At 35.2% G+C, this 25,336-nt stretch overlaps 1 protein-coding gene across 8 annotated transcripts in view; it reads right to left on the bottom strand.

The window, feature by feature from the left end:
- Positions 1-291: 291 nt before the first annotated feature.
- PCDH10 (protocadherin 10) overlaps positions 292-25,336 on the bottom strand; it is a 36,562-nt gene continuing 11,517 nt past the window's right edge. The window contains exons 4-7 of one of the 8 annotated variants that reach the window (XM_069779163.1): positions 22,979-23,308; positions 9,650-9,745; positions 7,606-7,680; positions 292-5,270 (exon numbers count right to left, since the gene is read on the bottom strand). In XM_069779163.1, the coding sequence (XP_069635264.1) occupies positions 7,646-7,680; positions 9,650-9,745; positions 22,979-23,308 (461 nt within the window). In that variant the 3' untranslated portion in view covers positions 292-5,270; positions 7,606-7,645. Of the gene's footprint in view, positions 5,271-5,302; positions 5,728-7,605; positions 7,681-9,649; positions 9,746-11,002; positions 13,724-22,978; positions 23,309-25,336 lie in introns of those variants that run through there. The other 7 variants (XM_069779190.1, XM_069779171.1, XM_069779181.1 and 4 more) reach the window with 7 other exon arrangements.

Genomic DNA, 25,336 nt, shown 5'->3' with positions numbered 1-25,336 from the left:
TTTTAGTATATATTCACCTATTGCCTTCGGCTCTCTTCAGTAAGAATGGTAAACGTTATCTGAACCCTGTTTGCCATTTTGGATATCTTCTGATTTACTCAAGTGGTTAAAATCCAGGGGACGCTTTAATCAGTGCTGACACAGCAAACAAGAAAGCTTTAGCACAGTATGTTTCATCTTGACTCAGCAAGATTTCCAGCACTCACATTTACGCATTTTTGACAGGATGCTTCCTAAATGAAGCATTTGCCTTCTGGAGAACTACACCCACATAGATTTCATTTTTCCTGATGTCTGTCAATATCATGAACTTTATTAACAAATTCAAATTCAAAACAATTTCAATTCAAGAAAGCTGTCCAAGTTAGTTCTTGCTCATTTCTTACATATGAGGATATCTACAAAAACACAGATGCTCAACAATGGATTTTAATGGATGTGTGTATTTGTTTATATATATGTATCCATTTCATACCAAGACAGATTAGCAGATTAGAGACAAAATAAAACGAAGGAGCTCTTTAAGAAGAATTTGAGCTCTGATTGTAGGGATCAGTGCAATGGATTTAACTCACAGTTTCAGAATTTCTCATAGCATAATATTATAATAAAGTCTTACTGGCTGTCTTTTACGTTACTGCAAATAGAATAAACAACTTTCTATTCTTTATAGCTATCTGATGCCAATGTTTTGCAATCAAATTGCAATAACTAAATGTATATCAAAGATGGTTACTTTGGCTCCTAAGCCTTTGTGTAGGTTTTAATTCAGAAGTCCCAGTGCCATAAAACTCGAGACTTGAACATGGAACAATGGCAGGATATGATCAGCTTTCTCCATATAAGACGTACAAATATTTAACAGCCTTGCAAAATTGGAATGACAATTTATCAGCCTAGGAAGACTATCTATTTATCCACCCTTTACCCTGAGGAATGATAGTACTTAAATAAAGAAAAAAAAAAAAGCCTACTATGAGCAGGTAAAATTTTGAGAGTCAAATACTGAAATGCGTGCTTGGTTGTGGGTATAATGCATGAAGAAGGGGCTGAATTCAAATCTTGAATACAAAACTCCATTCTACACTAAGGAACAAGTCTAACTTTGTAGTATCATAAATGTATCATATCTACCCTTCTGCTTGCATTTACTGATAGGAGCGTGCTCCTGTAAGAAAAAATCCAGTGGCAACTTACCAGATTTTGAACTATAATTATATACACACACACATATCTCCCCACACACATATATAGTGACTATAATGCAGGAAGCATAATCTTTACAAATTGTATTTATCTGTGCATTGTCATTCCACTTAATTTTGCAACAATACTGACGAAAAACTACTACAACTTGTTCGAATCAGCTGAGACTATATTAATGGAAATACCTCTTTTCTTTTTTTCTTTCTCTCAATAGGCAGCTCAGCAAAAACTTGCATTAAATAATTGGACTTTTATTTCAAGTAGTGAAATGTTTTAATATTTCTAAGTTTTGGAAGAACCTGTGTGGAAGAAACCAAAGTCTGGTTTTGAAGAAATTGAATAGGCAAGCTGCTTAGAAATCCATTGCTACATATCTAAAGCAGGAATTGGAAAAAAAAAAAAAAAAGATTTACAGATCTGATTCCATTTTGTTATCCTTTATAAGATCCTGTCTTCTGTGCTGGAACTCTAATTTACTCCAAAGACAGTTCTTCACACAGACAGCTTGTTCTATTATACTTGTAAATTGTAAATTTAAACATAAAATATTGTTTCTGATACCTAACTGAAGGATAGAATATTCTTATCCTTACAGCTGCGTACAGATCGCATCCTCCAAAGCTTAGCATGCCCTACTAGGAACATTACAGAACAACAGGACTGAGAGGCTAGTCCACGCTTTTAATCTGAGGCAAGTTTAAGTACACTTGTATCATCCCTGACAAGTATTTTCTGAACTATTTTTGAAAACCTTTAATGAAGGAGATTTCAGAACCTTTCTTACCCCAGCTTTTGGGTATAGATATTTCCCCTTAACATCCAATCTAAGCATTTTCTGATTAGTTCAGTTTACTTTTGTGTCCAATATGCAAATCAGAGTCCTTAGACACTTGCATCACATATGCTTAAGGAAGAGGCAAATACAAAAGCTACTGTTTAAAGGCATTTACATACCTATCGCTGCCGATAGGCACCTACTAGCATGAGGAAATACATGGGAGATGCTGAACAGCCAATTTCAATGGGAGTTGGCTGGATGCAACAGGTATCTCCCCCACTAAAACAAGGAAAGGGGAGCGGTTGAGCCTCTGTACTGCCTGATACGCTTCTCAGCACTTCTCTTGGGACACAGCAGCTATGTACTGGGGTTTTATGTACCCTAAAGCTTGTGTCTTCAAATGTTATTGTACCGAAATCACAGTGAGCTAGGGAAATCGGCAAAAGCTACGTCTTTAAATATCTTGGGAGCCCAGGCTGTAGTACTTAAAAACTTCCTTTTCCTCAACAGTTCTGCATCCTATCATGATTCCCTCTGGGACTCTCCCAATGAACTCAGAAAGATTTCTGTGCATACATGGACCAATGTCTACATTATTTAACATTAACCAAAAAAAAAAAAAAAAGGGTATGTATATCATATACACAGTTCATGGAAAGAGTTCAGTTATGGAAACAAATGACAGGGTATGGTATGGTTAAATTTTTCAGAAAAAATGGCATGCAAAATGTGAAGGCAGTTTCATTAAATAAAAACACCTCCAACTGCCCATGAAATAGAGAGGAAAAACGTTTCCTTCTCCTCCCAAAGACTGAAAACAACCTTAATGTACAGTATATGTCTAATATTAGAGATATACTTGGAAATAAAGAAAAACCAGTTCTAAGAAGGGCAAAGACCTTCTTTCTTTAAAAGCAGAAACAAGAATTTAACAAACTCCTTTAAATGAAATAATTGTCACAAATTTCATCGCTTTTCTTCATAAAATTAACAAAGCCTGTAGGTGACTAAAAGTCCCGCTACCTACAGCTAGAGAAACATTTCACTGTTGTTTGCTTAAATCAATAGCTGTTGTTGGTGCTTTTGTTTGATTGTGTTTTGTATAATATATAATTTCAAAAAGGATCCCACAAAATATTTTGTAGTTATATAAATGTGCTAGACATACACATTAGAAGTGTTTAACAAGCATATTTTTTTGTTCGGAGTATTAAATTAACAACTTCAGGGCTCGGTCCAGTAGCCGTTTGTACAAAGAGCTCTCGCAAATTGATCAGGAGTCTTGTTTGGATCCATAGCAGGATGGTTTCCATACAGATGATTTATATACTTCTATCTAACAGAAACTGTCATTATAAACAAACAAACAAACAAAAACAACAAAAGGAAGAAACCCAAACTCTATTACGACATAGCAGTGGCTAAATTCAGCTTCTCACACATTCATCCTGTGGCAGCACTGGCGGGGATATCAGATTTTCTATATAACGGCATGATCCAAATTCCACTGCAATCAATGAGAGGTTTTCTCTTGTCTTACTTCAATATTGAATCATCACTAGGAACTTGTTTGAATTTGGCTAGACCTTGGTTGATAACACAGTGTTCTCTCATTGGTTTTCAATATTTGATATATTAAGGTACAGTAGGGAAAAAAACACAATACAAAAAGAAAAAAAAAGAAAAAAACATTTTACTAGATTTTTACATTTAGTAAATGGTACTTAAACTCCATGGACATGAAAGTAATTTTAAACTTTACCTTTGAAATTTTACCTTTTTCAATATTTCATAGAAAAGAAATGCTCTAAGATACTGTTTCAGACCACAGAATTATTACAGACCATAAAGATTATATGCAAGGGCTTAATCCTTTTCCCAACAAAGATGGTAGCCAACCCCTTTTAACTCCAATGGGAGAGGGGTCAGCTGAGAATGTGCCATGTTCCTAATTTCAAATCTCCTTTGTGATAAAAGAGTCAATAGTTTGGCATATACTTTGCCTTTGTAATTTGAATTCTATCAACAACTATTCCTAGCCACAAGAGAAATATTTTTAGGCAATATATTTGTATAGTTTCACAAAACTATGTTGAAGAGAGATGTGTGGGTGTTTGTGTGTGTGTGTGTGTATGTACGTATGTATGTATGCATACTTATGAGTTTGGGATGATTTTCTTAAAATACTTAACTTCACTTACATAATATCTTACATTGCAAAATGTACAGACACCCAGTGTTCTTTTTAACAACATATACAGGTGAGTTTATAGAGCCTTATAAAAGATTTTGTGATTCCAAATTAAAAACCATAGAAATATAATCAAAATAATGGAGAGTGATTTATACCTCTGATAGTACATAGCGCTCATTCTGGTAATATTGACAGCTGCATCTTTGGCATTGAAAATTCATTACAACTTTTAGACAAAATGTTGTTGCTTACAGCTTTTTTTTTTTTTTTAAACAAGAAAAACAGGATTGACCAAAATACGGATATTGGGGAAGTACTATTAAAGGTTTCTTTTATTTTTGTTTTTAGCAAGGATAGCTTAGGAACCCTGAATTACCTTCTCACTTTAGTGTATGGTGTAGACTGTATGAATCCATTTAAAAATCAACTAAGTTGTACCACGTTTTTCGGAAAATTATATATAATATAATATATATATATTTTATATTTATTTAGAAGCTTTGAAATAGTACAGTAAACACTTTGCAACACGGTGTATAAACTACAGAATGTCTTTGATAATTTTGTGGGTCTTCAGATTAACAACATTTTTATGACCCACAGGTGAAAAGAACATGATCACAATCTCTCTTGTAAAGTTGGAATAGTTTGGGGAACACTTGATCACACAAAAATAATATAAAACAGTCAAGTTTAAAACAGTGATATTGCATTTATAATGCACATTTCTTTTATCTGTACGATTGGCTTCTTGTGGTGAATATAAACATCTAAAGGGCTCAGTGACATTTTGGAGAGAGAAAGATATATAGTGCTGTAAACAGGCACACACTGATCAGAGAGGCAAGATCAGTTGCCTCTGAAGTTTCTACAGTTCTACACATTTCAACTCATTTCTCAGGCCTGCTGAGAGCAATTAGGTCCTATTGTTGGCCATGATGTCTCCAACAGCACACAAATCCTTCAGTTACACAGAACTGGATGGCCAAGATAATGAAGTTGAAAGTTGATGCTTTTTGTTGGTCGACTTTTGTGCAAATCATGCTGCTTCAGGTAAGTCCTGTAGAAGTGACTAGCATATCCTTTTCCGTGCTGCAGGAAAGAAAGAAAGACACTTCTGAGAGAAAAAAAAAATCAGTCTCCAAGAGTTCTTAGGTTTAGTATTTCTTAGAGTGTAGAGAAACAATCAAAACTTGTCACAAACTGTCGCTTAAAATTCCCATTGTAGCAAATAGTTTAATGTTGATTCACTTTTCAGAGAAAAGTCTTTTTGAGGCTTGATAGCCCGAAAACCAAACTTCACATGCTGCTTTATTATTCTGTCTAACATGTCATGGCAAGTATTCCAATGTGCCTATACAGAATCGGTATAAGAACAAGGCAAATAGTCAGACTTGCAGCTTCAATATTACTGGAATTTCCAAGCCTAGTTTTTCCTAGTTCAGCTTGTTATTTGAAGCAAGATCTAGAATCCCCCAAAGACTCAGAAGCCGGTTTTCCTTCTCTTTCAAAGTGAACCATTATCCTCATCACCAAATGACCTTTTAGTCTGGTTTGACAGAGATGAAAAAATGGTGCATTAGTGCTACAATTCAAATTTCAGCATTTACTGTCAGGCTGGAAATTAACTTGTGTTACACAGATGAAGAAGGTCAATGCATTAACAAACCCATATCCTAATCCACCAGCTGTGGTAGCTATATTACCTCAAGACACCGGCTATTTTAACCGTAATTGGGAGCAAAGGTAACAAATGATTTGTACTGGCATTCAGGAAGACCCTGGGTTAAATTCTGATCTCCGTCACATATGAAGTTGAGACAAGGAACTAACTCACTTGCTGAAGTATCATCATCATCATCATCATCATCATCATCATTATTGTTTAGTAAAGCTTGTAATGAAAAAATCAGGTTTTACCTTAGCTCCAAATCAACTAAATCCCTACCTGAAATTCAGTATATTTCTGTGCATGAAGTGTTACAAGTAAACCAAAAAGGAATCTTAACTTTTGAATGAGTCTTTGAGTCAAGCCATCCATATATACATGTTGATGCTTGCATGCTGACACACAAACACATCCAGTCTCCGTTCCATTTAACATAAATATATACATTAGCCATACTTATTCACTATATATATTCACTAGGAAACATATGAAACGTATCTACTGTATCACAGGGAAGTTAGATTACTTACAGGAAAAGGTTAACATGGATGTTGTATGTTCATCTAATCTAGCCTGCCTATACCATAGGATGCACGCAGAAAAATGTGAAAAACATTTACGTATAAGCTATCTGTTCAACATAGAAACAATGGCCAGACACGTTAGTAACATTAAAATTAAAACATCTAATATATTACGTTTTGGATGGTTCAATTCTGTAGCAAATCAGTAGCAGAATTAGAAAGGATTTTTAAAAGCTTCCGCAAGTTATTTTTTTAACATTGTGATTAATGAAATCAGAATCTTCATGATGTTTTGATGCAGTATATGATCAGACCGATCAAGTTTCTAGACATCTTTTAAAATATGTTTTTAAATATTACAAGAAACAATCATTCCAATAATAGTAATAACAATAACAAGACTTATATTTGATCTTCATAACTTTTTTCCAGAAGTTCACTAATAATTTCAGTTCTCTTGTGAATAGGTAGGTAGGGTGGTCTAGATTGCTGTCTGCCATTGAGGAACTGATGCTGCAGTACAGTCACAGTAGGACTTTCATGGGAGAAAACTATACAGATAAGCAGCCGGGGCAATTGCTGCTTTCATGCAGCACTACTGTCCTTCTAGTCCTGTCTGACACACTGCATTGGTGGTGTTGATGTGACACTTGAGGTGCACAGAAAAATCTGTTTACAATATTCTTTCAGATAATACAGAGATTGAGTTACTGGCTGTGTCTAGTCTTTTTCCATGTAAAGTAGTGCATTTTTTAAAATTTTTAAACTTCAGTTAATATGCTTATATTACAAAACAATCAGGTCGTTTTATAGCAATAACTAAATATTACACATTAGGGTGCAGAACACCTGCAACTCTCCCCACCTACAAAAATCCTTGTCCCAAATCCTACAATATCCTCTGCCAACACATAAAGTGCATTGAATTTCAAAGGCAACTTTTGTCCTCCATGGTTTTTTTTTCTGGTATTTGCACAGAATTTTATGTGCAAGCAAATCTCTCCATGTCTATACCAGTTTCCGTCTTTTTACAGATGGGGAATATAAATCAGAGAGGTTAAATGGAAAGGAGGATGGACTTAGCTTAAAACAGAGGGCAATGAAAGTTCTGATATCTGTTTCTGGCTCTGTGTGTGTGCATGCATGTGTGTTCATAAATAAACTTTAATAAGAAACATGAAGCCTCTCTGTATCACAATTTCTCCATCTGTAAAATGGGAATAATATTGCTTACCTATCTCCTAGAGGTGCAGGAAGGTTTAAATCACTATTCTTTATAATCCACTTTGAGATCCAGAGATGGCAAGTGCTATAGAAATGGAAGTATCAGAGTCAGTGTAAGAGCTGGAACAAGAACACCATAATTTCTGGTGCCTAATATCTTCTCTGAGATCACAGCTCTCTCTTTCATCCCTATTTTATCTCCTGTTCCAAACTCTCAAACTAGTGCATAGGGAAGCTTCAAGTCTGTGTGAGTACGGGTACTAGTTAGAAAGAGGGTTTTAATAATAAGCAGTTTCATAATTCTGTTAATGTAATTATACTATTTGTACATATATTCTAATAGTGTTTCAGGTGAACAAGATGATTAAAGAATCACAAATATTCCAATTAAAGCTCTTAGGTTACACAATTTGTGCTGTACTGACTATTGATCCTTCCCCACAGACCTTAACAAAGATTTTGAGTGTTACAGTAAGAGTGCTTAATGCATAAAATTTATACAGAATTGCAATAAAAACTGGAAATAGAACCCAGCAAAAATATATTAAGATTCATTTGTTCCTCAGTACACATTAGTAAACCTGCCGTTCACAGTGAGCTAGTTCTGTGTACACTGACGAGAGAAGATGTGTAAAGACACCAGTGGTAGATGAACAGAAAAAGAAATGAAAAACATTAACATAAGAAACAAAAAAGAAAGCATGCAATGATTATTCCTAGCTTATGAATCAGAAATGAACAGAAAATACTGCAAAGCCCTAGTCTCTTTAATAAATCTTCCTCTCACTCTGTTGTGAGGCATCCTATTGCATCCAAACTTGATACCAGACTACTACTTTACAGCCATGAATATAGTCATATACATTTCCTCTTTTGGCAAACCCTAGAAGGGATTGCCTGTACTTGGAAGACCTTCTAACTCTCTGAATCAAAATTTTCTCCCGCTTAGTGTTGCTAGCTAATCTAACTAGGATGGAGAGAAGGCCCACTGCTTCCCTCCACAAATGGCAAGCAAAGCAGCAAAAGAAAACACATCCTATACCTTTTATAATGATTGTCACTTTCATTCTATACTATATTTAAGAGCTCCATAAACTCCCACAGCATTATGTCTGCTATAACAGAATGACTGCTGAGTTCCCCCAAATGCCAACAGTCTAAAGATCCAAATCAACCCCTAGATAATAAAATCTCCAAAGAATATCAAATGCCAGGCATGCTGCTGTTACAGAAATATTGCTGATCCCCCTGCACTTAGGAGAAAGAAGACACTTGAACCTAAAAACCTCTCTTTTAAATCAAAGCAAACAATGCAACAGAACAGGGGGAAAAGCCGGTATGTAAACTGTCACCTTGCTACTTCAGATCCAAACTCTGTAAGTTAGCACAATATCCAAGTAATATTTGTCTTCATATGGGCTTTCAGATAGGGGCTTCTATGCAAGCACTCAACGCATTATGTTTTTCCTTGTGGGTCCCCTGTAAAAAACGTGTGCCTCACCATGCCACATTTACACAGATCAGGTGGTCCCCATGCCACACGGCAACTGATACAGAGCTTGTGGGAGGCTGTAATCTCCTGCATTCCACTCAGAAATAGCCCGGCTATTCAGGCTTTGCAGTGAACGCCTTTCACTTGTAGTGAACAATAATTTTAAAAGGAGTTAATTACCTCATATACATTACGGCAATGTTGGTTTTAAATTTGCATTATTAATTTTAACTCTCTTTATATTTTTATGGTTTGCTTTACAGTCTATACGTTAACTGTAGCAGATGAAATATTGCCCTTGACTAAGTCCCATCAGCTTTGACAGAGCCAGGAATGGATAATTCTAGTGACAACCAACAGACTGCAAATTCAGCATTCTTGGTTTAACTCATCCCAATTGAATAGAGACCAGGATTCAAGCAGTGGTAGAAAGTATTCTATATGAAATAACCTGGCTGCTTCAGCTAACCTGGAGCTCTAGTTCAGTTATCAGCAACTATATTTTTGGAAAGAGATCAACAGGTGAATGGGAATGCAGAGTAAACTACCATAGCTCCCTCACCCTTTGTAGTGGTGCATCCAGGTAAAGGGTGAGACACACGGCTGGGGCTGGGGCTGGGGGATGTAGGATGGGGTTTACTCTGCTGCCACCCATGTTCTGTGGATAAAAAAGTATTCCAGTCATTGCAGGTGTCAATTCAGTATCTTTTGCAATCTATAAAGTCTTTTTTTTTTTTTTTAATGAGCTATTACTTAAAGAAGTTTTTTAAAGCATTGCTAATAATATTTTATGAGAATTCCACTAATGGCATTATAAAAAGAGATTGTCTTATCCAGTCCAATAAACTTTGGTACACAAATATGAAAATAATATTTTTCTCATATATCTTTTCCTCATGAATTAGTTTAACGGGAACATTTTTTTCTTTTCTTTCAAGGCTTTAGTTAAAGAGATTTTGTGCTTCAAATCTACGTACTCTGTAGAGCACACTTAGACAAAACAGCTTGCATTCCACATGACCACGTTATATTTTACACAATTAATGTGGTTTTGTTAACTCTGTATTATATCAAATAGTTGAAAAAATGAAGATGGAACATATTTACTTTTGTACTTTAAAAAAAAAAAAAAAAAAGGCCAGCTCTCCCCTAATGTCAGTGAGTCAGTTGGCTCTGGTGGCCACTGTTTATGTGCTTATGTGTATGTCTGAAGACTCCTGAAGGCCACCAAGGGAGTTAGGTAAGAATGAGACCACATGCTGTCTGGCCATTTCTGGCACGTGACAAGATAGGGAAGGCAGGAGAAGCTCCTGCATGTGAACATGTAAGTTGCACCAAGGCAGCATTTGTCCCTAATAAAGATATGGAATTCAGTATGAATGAAATGTTCTTTCTGGGATCTGCAAAACTCAAAATGTAAATATTGTTTCTAAAATAAACCAACAGCATTTGGACTGATGGGTACAATTACTCAGATTTCATGTGAAATGAAAAAAAATTGTGAGCATTAGGTCTTCAGGCTGTGAATAAATAAAGTAGGCCACGATGCAAAAGTTTGTACTTGTTGCATTGAATCTTTTCTGGAAACAGACTTGCTTTTAGCTAATAAATAATCCTCACAGACCATTAAAATCTCTCCTTCCTTTGAGAATACATCTTTACTTCTGGAAAAAGATGATTATGCCAAAAAGCTATCTTTTGCATAAAGTGAACAATGTAACCACATATATTGTCCTTTCTGTTGTCTTGCATTAAGTGCATACATTTCCATGTCTATATTCATTTAAATCAGTTCAAGAAACAGTGATTCCCAGCCAAGCCAAAATTTGACAGTGGTGGACGCTGCACTGACCATAATCTAGTGAACATGACAAGTAGTGTTACCTACTCCATGAAAAGGGAGAAAGAGGTTTGTCCTTTGCACTTAAGTACAAAACTGACACTTTCCAAATTTGAAATTAGTGTTGAATTCTATATCAACAACTTGAACAGATCATCACTCTTTTTTGAAAGAAGTTTATTGACCAAATTTCTGACTTGACACATATTGCCACTTCTATTAGCTTCATTTCAAAATTGGAAAATACATACTTAAAAGATATTTTTGATGTTTGGAACATGTCTTGGTAAATATTTTCATATGGCAAGTGGGATACCTGATACAAATGTTGACACATCATGACAGTCACTGAAATAATGTTTCTCTGGTGCTACTGAGTGCTCTGAGATTTATATCCTGCCTGGACTTAGCTGATCCTCCGAAAAAAACCCAAACCATTTCAGTTCTTAAGAATAAGGAATAAGTATCCAAGTCCCAGTTCATGTAAGCACCAGATAAAATTTCTCCCTGTTAGGACTATCCTCAAGCATAGGCTTAAGTTTAAGCACTGACCTTAATCAACATGTGCTTTACATTAAACATATGATTAAGAAGGATTTTGTTTTGAAACAAGTCCTGGATTTTGTCATCAATGTTCTGTGGCACATAAGATACTTTTATGTGCGTTTGATTTTCTGTTCTAAATGCTGAGAATTTTTTTTTCACTGCCCACAACAGCCCAGTGGCATAGTATGTGTCAGATTTGATTTATCTCTGGTTGCCTTTATTTACTACAGAAACAATGCTTTTTAGTTACTACAATTCAGCACAGAAAGTGCTACGCTATATTCTATAATGTACTGTAAAAATACCAAACACAGTTTTCCCACAAGATACAGTGAGCAGAAGAAAGCATTTTCCTCTTTCTGTACTATTATAACCTTATTACCTACCTGAAAACACTAAAGATAATACATGACATCACCATTCTATTCAGAGAATCATGGAATATTCAATTTTGCAAGGGTTCTAATAATTATGTACTGTATTAAGACCAATTAAATAACTCCTAAATTATCCCTGATGTTTGTCAAACTTAGCAGAGAGCATATACCGTAAGAATGTTTCCAAATTCTCCATCAACAACTTATTCTAATTGCATACATGTTCTAGTAGCAAATTCACATTCTTCCCGATTCACTGTAAGCTAATAAATTTGGTACTATCCTTAGTAATACCAGTATTTGATTCTTTTTTTATAAAAATTGCTTATGTATTTGTATGCAACCATCATTTCTTCTCCTCAATCTTCTTTTCTTCTTCCTCCATGCAGTTTTTTTTTCTTTTCAAAATTCACCATTTTATTGCACTCATCTGAAATCTACACTACACATCTCTTTAAGCTGACAAGCCTGAAAATGAACATGTCAGTTTGAGAGTTAACCAATGCAGAGTACACTAAAGGCTGGCTACAATTTGACTTAAAATTTTCAGTGCCCTGAGGAGAAGAGGAGGGATATGAACCATTCCTCCTAAATTGCTCTTAAGTGCCCAAGTTCCCTATAGATGCAAGGGAGAAGCAGACATGTATAAGCCGCCGTTTGGTGGCCTTCAGAGGTGCCTAAATTAATCATGCTGGATTTGGCCTGAAATAATTAAATTTACTTGTTCTTACACGAGGTAACATGCGTTACAGTATTACATCAGCATCACACTGTGTATTCCTATCCAATTTACCTTTGCCATGTTTTTTCCACTACCCCTCTCTCCTAGCAGGGATTAGGTGGCATTAGGATCTGGCAGATATGTCCCCTCTCTTTTCGTGAACATTTTATTTTCCATTTCTAAAGCACAGTACTTAACATTGTTTTTCATGAGCAGCATACACTCAGATTTCAGAGAGTCCTTCCCAGTTTAGCAAGATAACGTACTTAAGTGTATCATATAAACTTCTCACAATCCTTTCAAAACTTCTCTTATTCAAGAAGACATATTGGCTCGGTTTCTGTCCGTAAATGAAATTTGCCCATGACCATTCTTTGTCACTTAAGACTACCAGAATGGAATGACTTATATCCACATTGTTAAAATTTCTCAGCCTTACCGAGCAATATATGGGGGCCATATAGCGTGATCATATTCAATCTGCTTCAGGCATGGTCCCTGGCCCATGTTCTGATGCCCACACCACGTCCAGGACTTGTTAGGGAAGAAAGCTAGTTGACACAGGCTAAAGGCATGCCAGAGAGTGTAAGAGTACAGACCATAACATTCCAGTGCTGGGAAGGATCCTGTTTAATTAATTAGAAGCAGTGTAGCCATATTGGACATACAGAATATTGCAAGTACAAAGCACACAGCACTTTATCTCAAGTAGAGCAGAAAAAAAGTTATTACTGCATCTCATTTGTAAGCAAGAACTTTTTTAGATCTCAATTCCTATCAATACTCACAGCTGTGTGCAGCTACTTCCAATTGTCATCTGAAGTCCAATTGAGAAGAGATGGATGTCAAATTAAAGCACAAACAGGCAACTAAAAAAGTCATGAAGTGACAGAATTTTACTCTGACATAAGATGAATCCGCAATATCAGCATCTGTAAAATTCCTTATGAATAAAGAAAGGTTGCATTCAAGCAGTTTCATAATGAATCCTTTTCCAGTGCTGAATGCAGCCATGATGCTGGAGGTGAAAAGATAAAGTCAGAGGACTCAGGTCACTTGCTAAAACAGGAGTCTGTCATCCCCGTAACTTCTTTGGTGAATCTACTCTGCATCCATTTTTTTTTCTTTCTAATCCACATTACTCCTGATAACCTGTGAAAATGTCATGTAAAATAACATCATTTACACATATGAAATAGATTCATGTGTATGCAAGAAATGCAGATTTACTCTTGCAACTCATACATGAACACAATTTTCAGGCAGAATTTAGGAAGCAAGTTCTGAAGATTTGCTTCCCCATGTCCACAATATTTTCTTCAACCAATAAAGACCATTATCCTATCACAGAAAGAAATTAAATTACTTTAGGAGAGTTTGGATCTTCAGTGAATCCATGTTGATTACTATAATCGTATTTAGTTCTTCCAACAATTTATTACGTATTGAAGTTAAAAATTACATTCGAATTGTCTGTGTCTCCTACTTCCTGTCTTAGAAGAAGGTACCAAATACATCATATGACTTCACTATACTATGTTTCTAAAACAAATTAAATATATTGACAGCTACTTCCCAGCAGCAGTCATCCTACTGCTAGCATGAAACTGTGGATTCTTGGTGGCTAGTGTACAAATAGAGCTGTTTACAGGCTTGCCAAATAAATAGCAACACCAATCCCTATAGTGTGCTTGTCCAAACACGATAAATAGATGCAGTTCCTTCTCTTACTGGCTATTTGTTGCATTCTTTAAATGGCTTTCCCTATTTTTCTGCCTTTGGTCAAGAAAAAAAAAAAAAGGAAGGGAAGGGAAGCCCTCAAAAATTAAAGCAGTGGAAATGACAGTGGAAAATCAGAGTTACTGTGTGCAGCAAAAGAGCCAGAAACAAGAATAATTTCCTCTGCACTGCAGGCCAAGGAGTTCCTCAGAGAGAGGCAAGCAGAGAGAAGACTTTGCTGTGCATAGACCCAAGATCAGCCACACATTCAATTTGCCAGCTCCTGACTGTCACAATAAGGAGGTTTGTACGTTTAAGAATAGCATTTATGCATAATTAATAGATTTTGCCTATCAAAAATAAATAACTTCAGTGCCTTTGAAAATTTTAACTGCAAACATTTCATTGCTTTCCAAAGAGACTCATGTCCATAAGTGGCTAAATTACTTTTGTCATAGGATTTAAATTTGTAGGACAGGAGGCATTTTGGAATTTTAAGCCAGCATAACACAGTAATCTCAAAAATTACTCCTAAAGTTTCAAGCAATCTTTCTGCTGGTTTTTTTCATATTCCACTGGTAGGAGTCCAGAAAATGGTATTTCATTATTTAAAAAAAAATCTCCACAGATGGTATATTCACAGCAGACACAAGCACTCTCAAAACTGACATAAATGAGTAAATATAGCACCAGTCTGAGATAGTTAGATTTACAAGACTCCTATATCTTCCAGTCAGAACTGGCAAATACAGACTTCTACAGCTATTAGAGGAAAAGAAATAGTTAAAATTATATATTTTTAAGACAAACTAAAAATATAATTTTCTTTCAAAAAAAAGTTGCTCAAGTTTTTTTAACTTGTTCAATTATTTTCCTGCATTGTAGTTGCAAAAAGCTCTAGAGTCGTCTAAGATAAAAGATGCTATGTAAACCCAATAACGGGTACATTCTTTTATCAGTATTTTGTACAGTACAGGGTACTGTTAATTCTGTCCAAGATCACAGTTACATAAAGAGATTCAAGCAAATAGTATTTAAATATAACAGCTAACACCTGTGCTTTAAAATTAAAAGAATGCTTATTTCTTATATTCATTATTTTCATAAAAATTCATAAAAATAATGTAATTTATAGGGTTTATTGGGCTAAGTTATCTTTGCATATTTATATATTCCTTTCTACTTTTGCTTTCTGAATTATCCATTTCCTTTCTATTATTGCAGTAATACTCTGTAAGTGTTCTTCCCTTTGAGCGATAGTTGCAAGAGGAATACATTCAGATGAAGAATGCAAACCAGTCATGAATGTGAGAAAAAAATACCTTTCAGAAGTTATGCAATAATCACTGAACAGTGAATCATCGTAAGTGGTTTATTCAAGATCATAGAGTACCTACAATAATGAGTCAAAATACATTATAGTCTTGCTCTCCCCTTACTATATTTTAATTAGTATTACCTGTTTATTTCAGGTTTGGAGCTTTTTATGTAAGCTTTATTTACCTAATAGGAATTATATACCTCCAAGTTTGCCACTTCAGATACAAGTGAATAAATCTCTTAGCATTTCAAATACAGCAAAAATGGGAATGCTCTATCAGACTTTTTAGAAAAGGAAAAGTATTCAATTAGGTTTCTTAGCATTAGCAGATGTTGGCTTTTCAACTCAGCCTCCATTTTTGCTGAGCAATTTTGCATGTACAAAGTCATTCTCATTTGTGCAGAAATGAGAGCTGTATCCTGTCCCAGAGGTAAATCCCTGAATATAAGTGAAGAGTTCCACTGTCTGTGACAGGATATGCAGGATATTCAGCTATGCAGATCAGATTTAAAGTTGAAAAATACAATTTTAACATTCTTTTGGGGCACAAAACTGTACTACTCACAAAGGACCAACTCTTACTATGCACATATAATTTGTTTATTCATACCAATAAAAATTGCATTTCAATGCAACTTTTTTTGTTTTTAAATCCAGCATTAAAATGTTTTCTTTCTTCTTACCCCAAGAACTGTAATATGTACATGCAACTTATTGGTGCTAATTTGTTTCTTTTACTTCTGTGCATTTTTACTTCAAGTATGTGTGAAAATCACAAACTGAGTTAAAAATTATTAATGAAGGGATCAGACAGCTCATAAGTTTACCTGATTTGTATTAGAAATCAAGTGGGCTAATTTTAAAAGCAAAAATGTAGACAGGGCCTCATTTTTAAAAATTGATCAAGTGTCCCATTCAAAATAGCTGTTATTTATGTTTATGCAAATGTAATGCTATAACGTCTATCACAGCTGTGATAAAACCACACAACTAATTTCCAGAAATGAGATGCAACTAAACAAAAAAACGAAGAAAATTCTTCTTCCATCATATTAAATGTACAAAATTGTAATTTCCTCCTTCTTTTTTTTGGAAACTTTTCCAAAACAGTAAAGACTTCTTGCTTAAAACATCTTTTCACATATTTATGTTAAACATCAGCAGAAAATGTGTTACATATCCTGCCACACAGAAATAGGCCTTTTATGATCCTAACTAGATCAAAATACCCCAAAAATATTTACACACACTTTTTTTATTCCTTTGAAAAATAATCAAAGGATTGTGAGACACTTCTTGTCCTGGTATAAAGATAAGAACATTTTTCTCCTCTAGGTCATTTGTTCTAATCTAATTCAGGAAGATAGATAATGATTGTAAGTTAAACCATTCTTTGTGCTAGTTCTGTGGTAGATTCTTTGAAATAAATTGATGGTCCAACTCCTAAACATTCAACTGTGCAAAGACTTTTGAAAGCTTTTTAATTTTATTTGTAAACCAACTGGACTTGGATAGGTCAAGTTGAGCAGGTGACAAATACTTCGTAGAACGAGAACCTCAGACTACATCTATACTTTCACACAAACATAGGGCCTTGGCTCAGACCCAAGCCCAGTCTCCCTGATTGCGTACAGACCTTCATTGTACCTCTACTGCAGAGTGAGTTGATGGCTATCCAGGCTGAGAAACAGAGGCACAGAATGAGAATGAGGACCTTTAAATTTTTTGGACGATACAAACAAGTCTCACGCAAATCATTTGACTCTGCAAGCCTAGACTTATGTGCATCTATCAAAGGTGGTGTTGATGTTCAGTGACCATGCCACACAAATCAAAAGTTAGCCAAAGAAAGGAATTTTTTTTCCCCTTCCAATTCACCTTGCTTAGGCAGCCAGCTCTTTGAGGAAGAGACCAGCTTTTTTATCCTCTCTCTATGTATATGTCATACCTAACTTGATAAAATCCTGATTCATACATAAAATATGTTGATGGTGTTGGCAATAATTACCATGATAATGAAATCGTTTCATCAGTGAAGATGAAGATGCTTGCATCTATGTAGAAAATATTGCAGAGCTAATTAGGGGGCTACTTTAGAACACAATTATTATTCCAGAATGCCTCCTTGTATAAACACTGTTTTTCTGTGTAGCAAATTATGCCTTTATGTAGTTTATTTTAACCTGCTTCCAAAGTAGATTAAGCTATGCCAAAGACATTTTTTTAGAGCAAAATAAGCATTTCTACATAGAAAGTTAAGGTAATATGGCAATATTACTCTGTTTTCATATATTAAAAAAATCCTAACCTCTTAATAGGTAGAAAAAAGTATTCTATCAGTAATGTCAGTAGAGCTTTCCTAAAGTTACTTAAAGTATAATAAGAAATGCAAATCTAGAATGTTTCACAGTTACAGAAAAAAAAAATTAAAAAATTAAGCTACTTCTTATCATCAGTTATAGATCAAAACATTACTGACATGGATGTAATGGTGTTATTCCCACTGTTACCATCCCAGGACCTGGTCCAAAGTATTAGAAATAGATCATAATCAGACTGATCAGGTATTCATTGTGAAGATAGTCTCTGTCAAATATCCTACAGAATCTGGTACAAGAGTTTGAATCTTAGATTAGGATTTTTGGTCACTACAGTAAAAACACTTAGAAAAATAATGGCTAATACAACCACCACTGAATGAAAAATCATATAGAAATGGTTAGAATCTATTTTAAAAATACAGAAATTGTTCAAAAGCTACATTTTATTTTCCTCGCCAGTGTTACTTCACTTATTTTATTTTCTCCAGTCAAGTTCAGAATCTCATGTTTTATGAACATTCAAGACATTATGAAAATTTCTTAACTGTTTACAGAAAGGCTGTGTTCAAATCTCATGGATGAATAAGAAGAAACAAGTGTAAATTACACAGTAAGAAGAATATGCAAGTTGAGAAGAATCCTGGAGTTGCTCTATGAGAAACCTGTTTTCAAAAACCCTACAATTTATTGATCCCATCACAATTTTATAACCTGTATTCATAACAAATACTTAAAACATACGTAAAAAATACATGCTTCAAGATACACTATTTGAGTACAAAGAGATCTACTTTTGGTGTAGTCTGCTCAGAATAATATACAGAATATGTATGTTTATGTGGAAATTGGTATATGAATAAGTCCAATGGCTTCACCAGTAAGGTAAAAATTTGATAATGGGACATAAAGAAACCCTTTCAAATATGAGGATTTATATCTTTTTCTACATTATAATTTGTAATATAGCTGCTGCTGCTGTTTTCATTTATCCATGCAGTGACCTAAACCTCAAACAACAAAGAAGCAAACACCCCAAACCCCACTACTAAGCCTTTGGTTTCAATCATACCCATAATCATAAGTTTGACAGATTACTGTATTATTTGTGTCAAATGTGTATGATCTTATCAGTTCATGACCTGGTTGCCCTTCAGTTGTTTTGCTGCCTTGCTGCTCTCTTGTTATTGAGAACCGCAAACGAAAGCGCCCAGCTTACCTTCTCTATTTTCATGCAGTCTCCTCTTTACTTCATGTCCCTACCACAGCTTGTCTAAATTAATTAGTACTAAGCTTTTGATATGACTTTGCATATAAATATTTTCAGTATTTTTGCTGTTACACTATGTATTTCTATGGAACGAATAGACTGGCTGGAGCAACATAGTGATATGTTTTGTGTAAGGGTTTTGTAATTATTTCTTAGTCTATTTTCAATTCAATTCCTTTTTACAACCTGGCATTTTATTTCCTTCTTGCTGGCTTTCCACATTGGGGGAGGCTTTTCAGGGAATTATTCCATGGTCTTTTTTCTCAAGAAGACTTCAAATTCCTCATGATAATATACATTACCTTCCTCATTTATCTTTTCTAAGGTTCTGCACTGAACGTACCCATTGGAACACAGCGCAGGAATCACCAAGCAGACACAAACTTGAGCAGATACACTCGTACAGCACAGTGAAAGTTCCATGTAGAGCTACCAGTTTACATTTGTAGCTATTGCGCTAATAGCACAGCTTAAGCGAGTAACTTTGCTCAGCTCTTCCACTGTGCTGACACTGCTCTGCAGCTTTCAATTCCAGAGTGAGCTAGGTCAGAAGCAGACTGGGTTCTCTGGACCATGCTTCACTGCACAATGTGGGCATACATAGTCTATTAGAGGCTTGACTGACCCTAAACCATTTTATGTCATCTGCAAATATTGCCTCCTTTTTCTCATCTCCATTTCTAGATACTTTTTTTTTTTTTTTAATACCATGGATCTCTACATGGATACTTGGGGAACTCTGCTTCTGCTAAAATGTTCCATGTATCCTTACGATTTTTTTCTCCTAGGCACAGAGAGTCTGGTAATGCTTTGCCCTGTGACAACACTTGCTTACTTTAGTAGCTTCTTCTACTACACAGAAGCTATGCTAAAGGGTTTTTTTGACAGTTCAAATACACTATATCGATTAATTCTCACCCACTCTATCAAAATTCTAATAGATTGACAATCTTTCTGTGCAATTTTCCTGGGCAGATGCCAGCTACTTTGTTCCTAAAACCCTCGAGTTACAATTTTATGTCGTATGCTAAGGTTTCTCACTGGTCTCTAATTAACAAGGTTTTCTAGTACCTTTTTTAACAATAAACACAACTTCTGACATTCTTTGGTTACATTCTTTTGTTAGAAACAAAAAAGTAAAGAAACGCATAATGCACTGACTTCTTCCTATTTGTTTTAGTCAATTTTTCAACAACATCCTCTTCCATGACTCAGTCTTGCACATGTATTTGAAAAAGTTACCCGGGATGGGTGGCTTCCTAACTATGCCTGTCTTTCTTTCTCCATCCTGCCTCTGGTAAATGCAAATGCAATGAAACAGTTTAGAATCTCTGCAACGTCCTTGTCCGCACTAACTGCAGCTTGAGAGACCCACCAGTTCTCTCCTAGCTTACTATACTTGACATCTTAAAAATTGTCTATACTTATTTGCATGCCTTTGGCTATTTGCTCTAAGAAGTCTCTCTTATCTCCACTGATTACTATCCTAAAGTTTACCTGCTAGAACTTACGCTCTTTTCTGATCATTTTGCTCTAAGAATCACTCTTTTTAAGAGACCTTTTCAGTTCAAATACTTTTTGTATTCTGCAATATGCTTTTTCTTCTTTCCTACTGATTTTTCATATGGCCATTTTCATACATGCTGCAACTTTTTATACAGTATTGTTGCTGAATATGAGGGTTCTGTTTCATACATTTTAACCACTTCTTTTAAAAAAATCGTTCTACTGGCAAACTGATTTTGATATGATCTTCTTTGTTAAGTCAAATTTAATTTTATTACAATTGCAATTAGCCAGTGGCTCAACTAAAGTTCCTTCCTGCATCAACTTCCTCTTATGCATTTCTCTTGCCTTATTGAATACATTATTAACAATGAACCATTTACTCATTGCTACAACTATTGTGCTCACTTTCTTTTCTTTGCTCCTGTTCTTTGCTATACAATTATAACCCAGAATTTTACTAAAGAAAATATTAAATAAGGGAAAATAAAACAGAGAACTATTACTCTTGTTCTGTAGCAGTTTTAGCTTTGAGGTTCAAAGAAAAAAAGCAAAAATAACCTGAATTCTCAAGCGTGGATTACATAATACCACTCATTTATATTCTTTACTTCTGACTTTACCTCCAATTTTTTATGCTGTTATACCAGAAAAGTGTAAAATGTAGACCAACGTCTATACGTAAACACATTGTTCAACAATACCACTCATGTTAGCTGAACAAAATTTAAAATCCCTAAACTATCAATAAAATAAATGTAATTTTTATTTGAAATAAAACTCCCAGGCCTAGAACAAAACAGAACAGAACTACCATTATGGTGTCACCGGATACAATCATCATTGTAATGCACATACTGCATCAGAACTCTGTTCTGATTAGACCATCAGTGCTACAAAACTCAAATTTTTAACTGAAGTGATAGAGATGAAATTAGTACCGCTAGATTACAGCTTAGTACTAAAGAATGTTTCTTAGAGGTAAATGATGGAAGACCAGTTAGGGAAAGACAAGTTGTTGGGTCATAGCTAAGTGAAATTTCACATTGGTCTTTAGAGTATGACCAGATGATTGATATCTGACATTTTAGCCTACACAAACTAAGCTGATTGTCTCAGGACGGGTGTTTTAGGAACGGCTGTCACATATCAGAATTGGTATCCAAATTTAGAAGCTTTCAGTAAAGCAAATCTAAAGAGTGAAGTGGTAAAAAGACCTCTCTGAAGGACTGAAATACCTGGACAGCTAATTAAGAAGGGAGAACTGAGCTGTCTGGGCTGAGAATGATCTGTAGCAAAGATCTTCACATGCCAGGGCTGCCAGCGTAGCACCTTTCAGAACGACTAAATGCTTTATAAAAATAAATAAATTAATACCATTCAGGGAGATTCTTTTTTTTACCCCTGATCTGCTGTCCTAAAAGACTTTTGTTGCTTTAAAAAGAGTATTGCAATGTTAATGTCTTTGGCTTATTTGGATGAGATAAACATCATAAACTCTTGAAGTCAAGGAGATTACAGTCTCTAATAAAATACAGAAGGCTGCTAAATAGAATAAAAAGACATATTAGATCAAAGTATTACTCAAGGGTTCTACAACTGGCTCAGACTCCAAAAGGAATTATGAAGGTCTTTTTGAGATCTATCACACTCTTCCATGCCACCCAACCATAGTCAAAAGGTGACTAAAGAAAGAGGCAAGATTTTGGAACAAGACAGAAGGCACGGAGGACCACTGACTAAAGTCAATACTGTGTAGGCTGAAAGATGATCAGACCGAAGGTAAAAAGTTTTGTCTTCTTCCTTCCAAACCCTTAATGTTAACTATGTAAATAGTTACTTTGAAATAATACACGTACTGCTTATTCACAAGATACTGCTCAACCATAAAAAGAAGCTCCTAGGACAGTTTTCTCGACTTAATTTTTGTCTTAAAAAATGTAAGCCTGGCAATGTCAATGTTTAAACCATCTATCCAAGAAAACTTTGAAAATAATCCAGCATCAGAAAACAAAATTGAGCAACTCCCCCACCAATATCAGCTGTTACTTTTGTTGTTGACAATCATGTCACACTAAAAACAATCAAGGTTTTGTCTTTTTTAAAAGCATTGAACAATGCCTTCTTCAGTGGTGCCTGAATCCAAGAGAAGACATTTTTCCCCACTGCTCCTCAAATTGTGTCTGTATTATTCCTACTATGAATAGCAGAAAGAGCTAATTTTTATTCCCACAAAGGGAACACTTTCATACAGCTTTTTGAATAGTACTTACTCAAATATGGTGGTTTGTAAGGCGCTCGTGTATTAGACAGCAGTCCATCCAACTCCTTCCTCTCCAGAGTGTTGTGAAGGGCCTTCTCTTTGCCGAAGGTGGAGAAGGACCGTTCTGCCCCCGGCTGGGCTTCTGGTGTTTCAAACACTTCAGTGTCTGGAACGGAGTCCATGCCAGGTACATGCAGATTGCTGCGGTAATCTGCAGCTTGGCGTCCATCAGATGGAACAAAGGAAGGCATCCAGCACCGATCTGAGTGGCCCAGTGCTTTACATTCCTCTGTGCAATTGGAGAAGAGATCCATGCCTGCAAGCATGAGAGAAAAAGAAACTACAGATATAAGCTTCAGCATCATGAAGAGCTGCTGACAGATAAGAAAGATTATGCCGAGAAAAGAGAGAAGTGGAAATAGAAATGTCGTAAGAACTTCTTCCACCACCTTCATCTCCTCAACAAAAAAAAAAAATATCTGATCGTCCAGTCTTCAGAAGTCAAAGACAACATTTAATAAGGGTAACTAAATGCCGGAATGGCACACACACACACAAATATCACAAGAAGAAGGGTATTGGTTGTTCTATCTCAGAAAATCACTTGCAGATCTTGCTGTTTAGAACCCATTCAAATAAGGTTCAATTCCACTTGTAGGTTGATGTTTGTGGCTCACCACTTGAAAATGCCTGTTTAGGAACATGAAGGAATTGTTTCTACATATATCTATCTCTGACCAAAGAAATGAAATGTCCTGATTGAGGAATCACAGATTTCGTTTATGAAAATGAAATATTAATGAGTCCTATAAAGGAACTATCTGTGCATACATTAGTATACAGATAGATCCTATTGATATTAAAAGCAGATCTTACAAAGTAGGAATCCAGCTTTCAAGTAATCAGGATGGCTTATTAATCAATTGTTACATCATTCCTTCAGAGATAGTTTTCATTGCTACTGCAACAGTCCTCACTATCATCAAGTCATCCAAGTAATGGGCCAGAATCCTATAATAAATAACTGTAATTAGCAGTACAAAGGTAGCCATAGTCCAATGTGACATAGCTCTGGATACTATTGACAAAATTGTTAATGCTTCCCCTATATAAGCAGACACTTGTCCCTGCCAACACAGAACTGTTTGCTTACAAATCCTTTAATGCTATTAAGATTTCAAATGACAAGCTATGCTTTTATTGACTACCTTCAGATCAGCCTTCCAAAAGAATATCTCCTGACTGTGAGTCACTAAGTTGTTGGATTGTACTTGTTTTGAGAGGAATGGTGTATGGAATCATAGGCATAGAGTAAAATAAATACCAGCGTCTCCAAGTTGATGTTCAACTTTGCACAGAAAAGCAAAACAGTAAAGAAATATCTTTCTCTTGTATTTATAAGGAGAACTGAGTGTCTTAGAATAGGTGTATGTCAAAACTGAACTAAATCTTTTATAAACATTGCATTTACAAGCATTGCATTAGAATTACAAAAAAATGACACTACTTGCAAGAGAAATAGGAAAAAAATCTTGAACAGCTGTAATAAGATTCATGTAATATAGCTCATTCACCAGCCAACATTGTAAAGCACTGGATTAGCTTGATCTCCAATGTGAGGATTAGTATTAAGAATTCTACCACTGTTTTGAACCATAATTTGACTTAAATTAGTAATATTTATGCAATATCTCACACTACAAAAAACAATCTCTTCAGGGAGCAAGAATCTTTCAGAGCTATCAACAAGTGCTTGAGTACTAAAGGCAGTCCTTAGACAAAAATGTGAAGACAGGAAAAAAAGCTTTTTATCTCAGATTAATCTCACTTTATAATGACTTTTTAATTTTAAATTGAGTAATATACAAAGCTAGGTCCAGTTTCGATTAGAACCTTGCATTGATAATTGGCATGCAGAAGTCTGAAAATAAATTACTGATCAGTGAACTGTTAAAGAATGCAAATGTGAACTGCAGATATGATTAAGGAATCAGACGAAGATCATCAGGCAAAGTGTACAAATTGCATAGTTCTAAATTCCATAGTGGTAGTAGCTATCAAAGACTGAAAAGAAAGATTTAGATGCAGGCTTCCCAGAAAGAAATTAATATATAACAATGTCTATAAAACTGTGCGTGTGTGTGTATCTTATGTATTGAAATGTCTGCACAAAAATCTCTCTTATGCAAGAAAAGACATATTTTATGAACCTAACTTCTTGCCATTCAGAAGATTTAAGTGGCAATTAACACAAAATGGTTATTTCAATTTTCAGACTTCCTAGCGAAGTTGCATGTAAACAACAAATAGCCCTACTTGTAATAGGAAAATTATTACAGTTACATTTTCCTAACAGTGTATCAGTGAC

The sequence above is a fragment of the Haliaeetus albicilla genome, chromosome 1 (genome assembly GCF_947461875.1).
Source record: "Haliaeetus albicilla chromosome 1, bHalAlb1.1, whole genome shotgun sequence".
NCBI classification, from domain to species: Eukaryota; Metazoa; Chordata; class Aves; order Accipitriformes; family Accipitridae; genus Haliaeetus; species Haliaeetus albicilla.
Note: the sequence above shows the minus strand (reverse complement) of the source record. Positions and strands in the feature narration are given on the sequence as shown.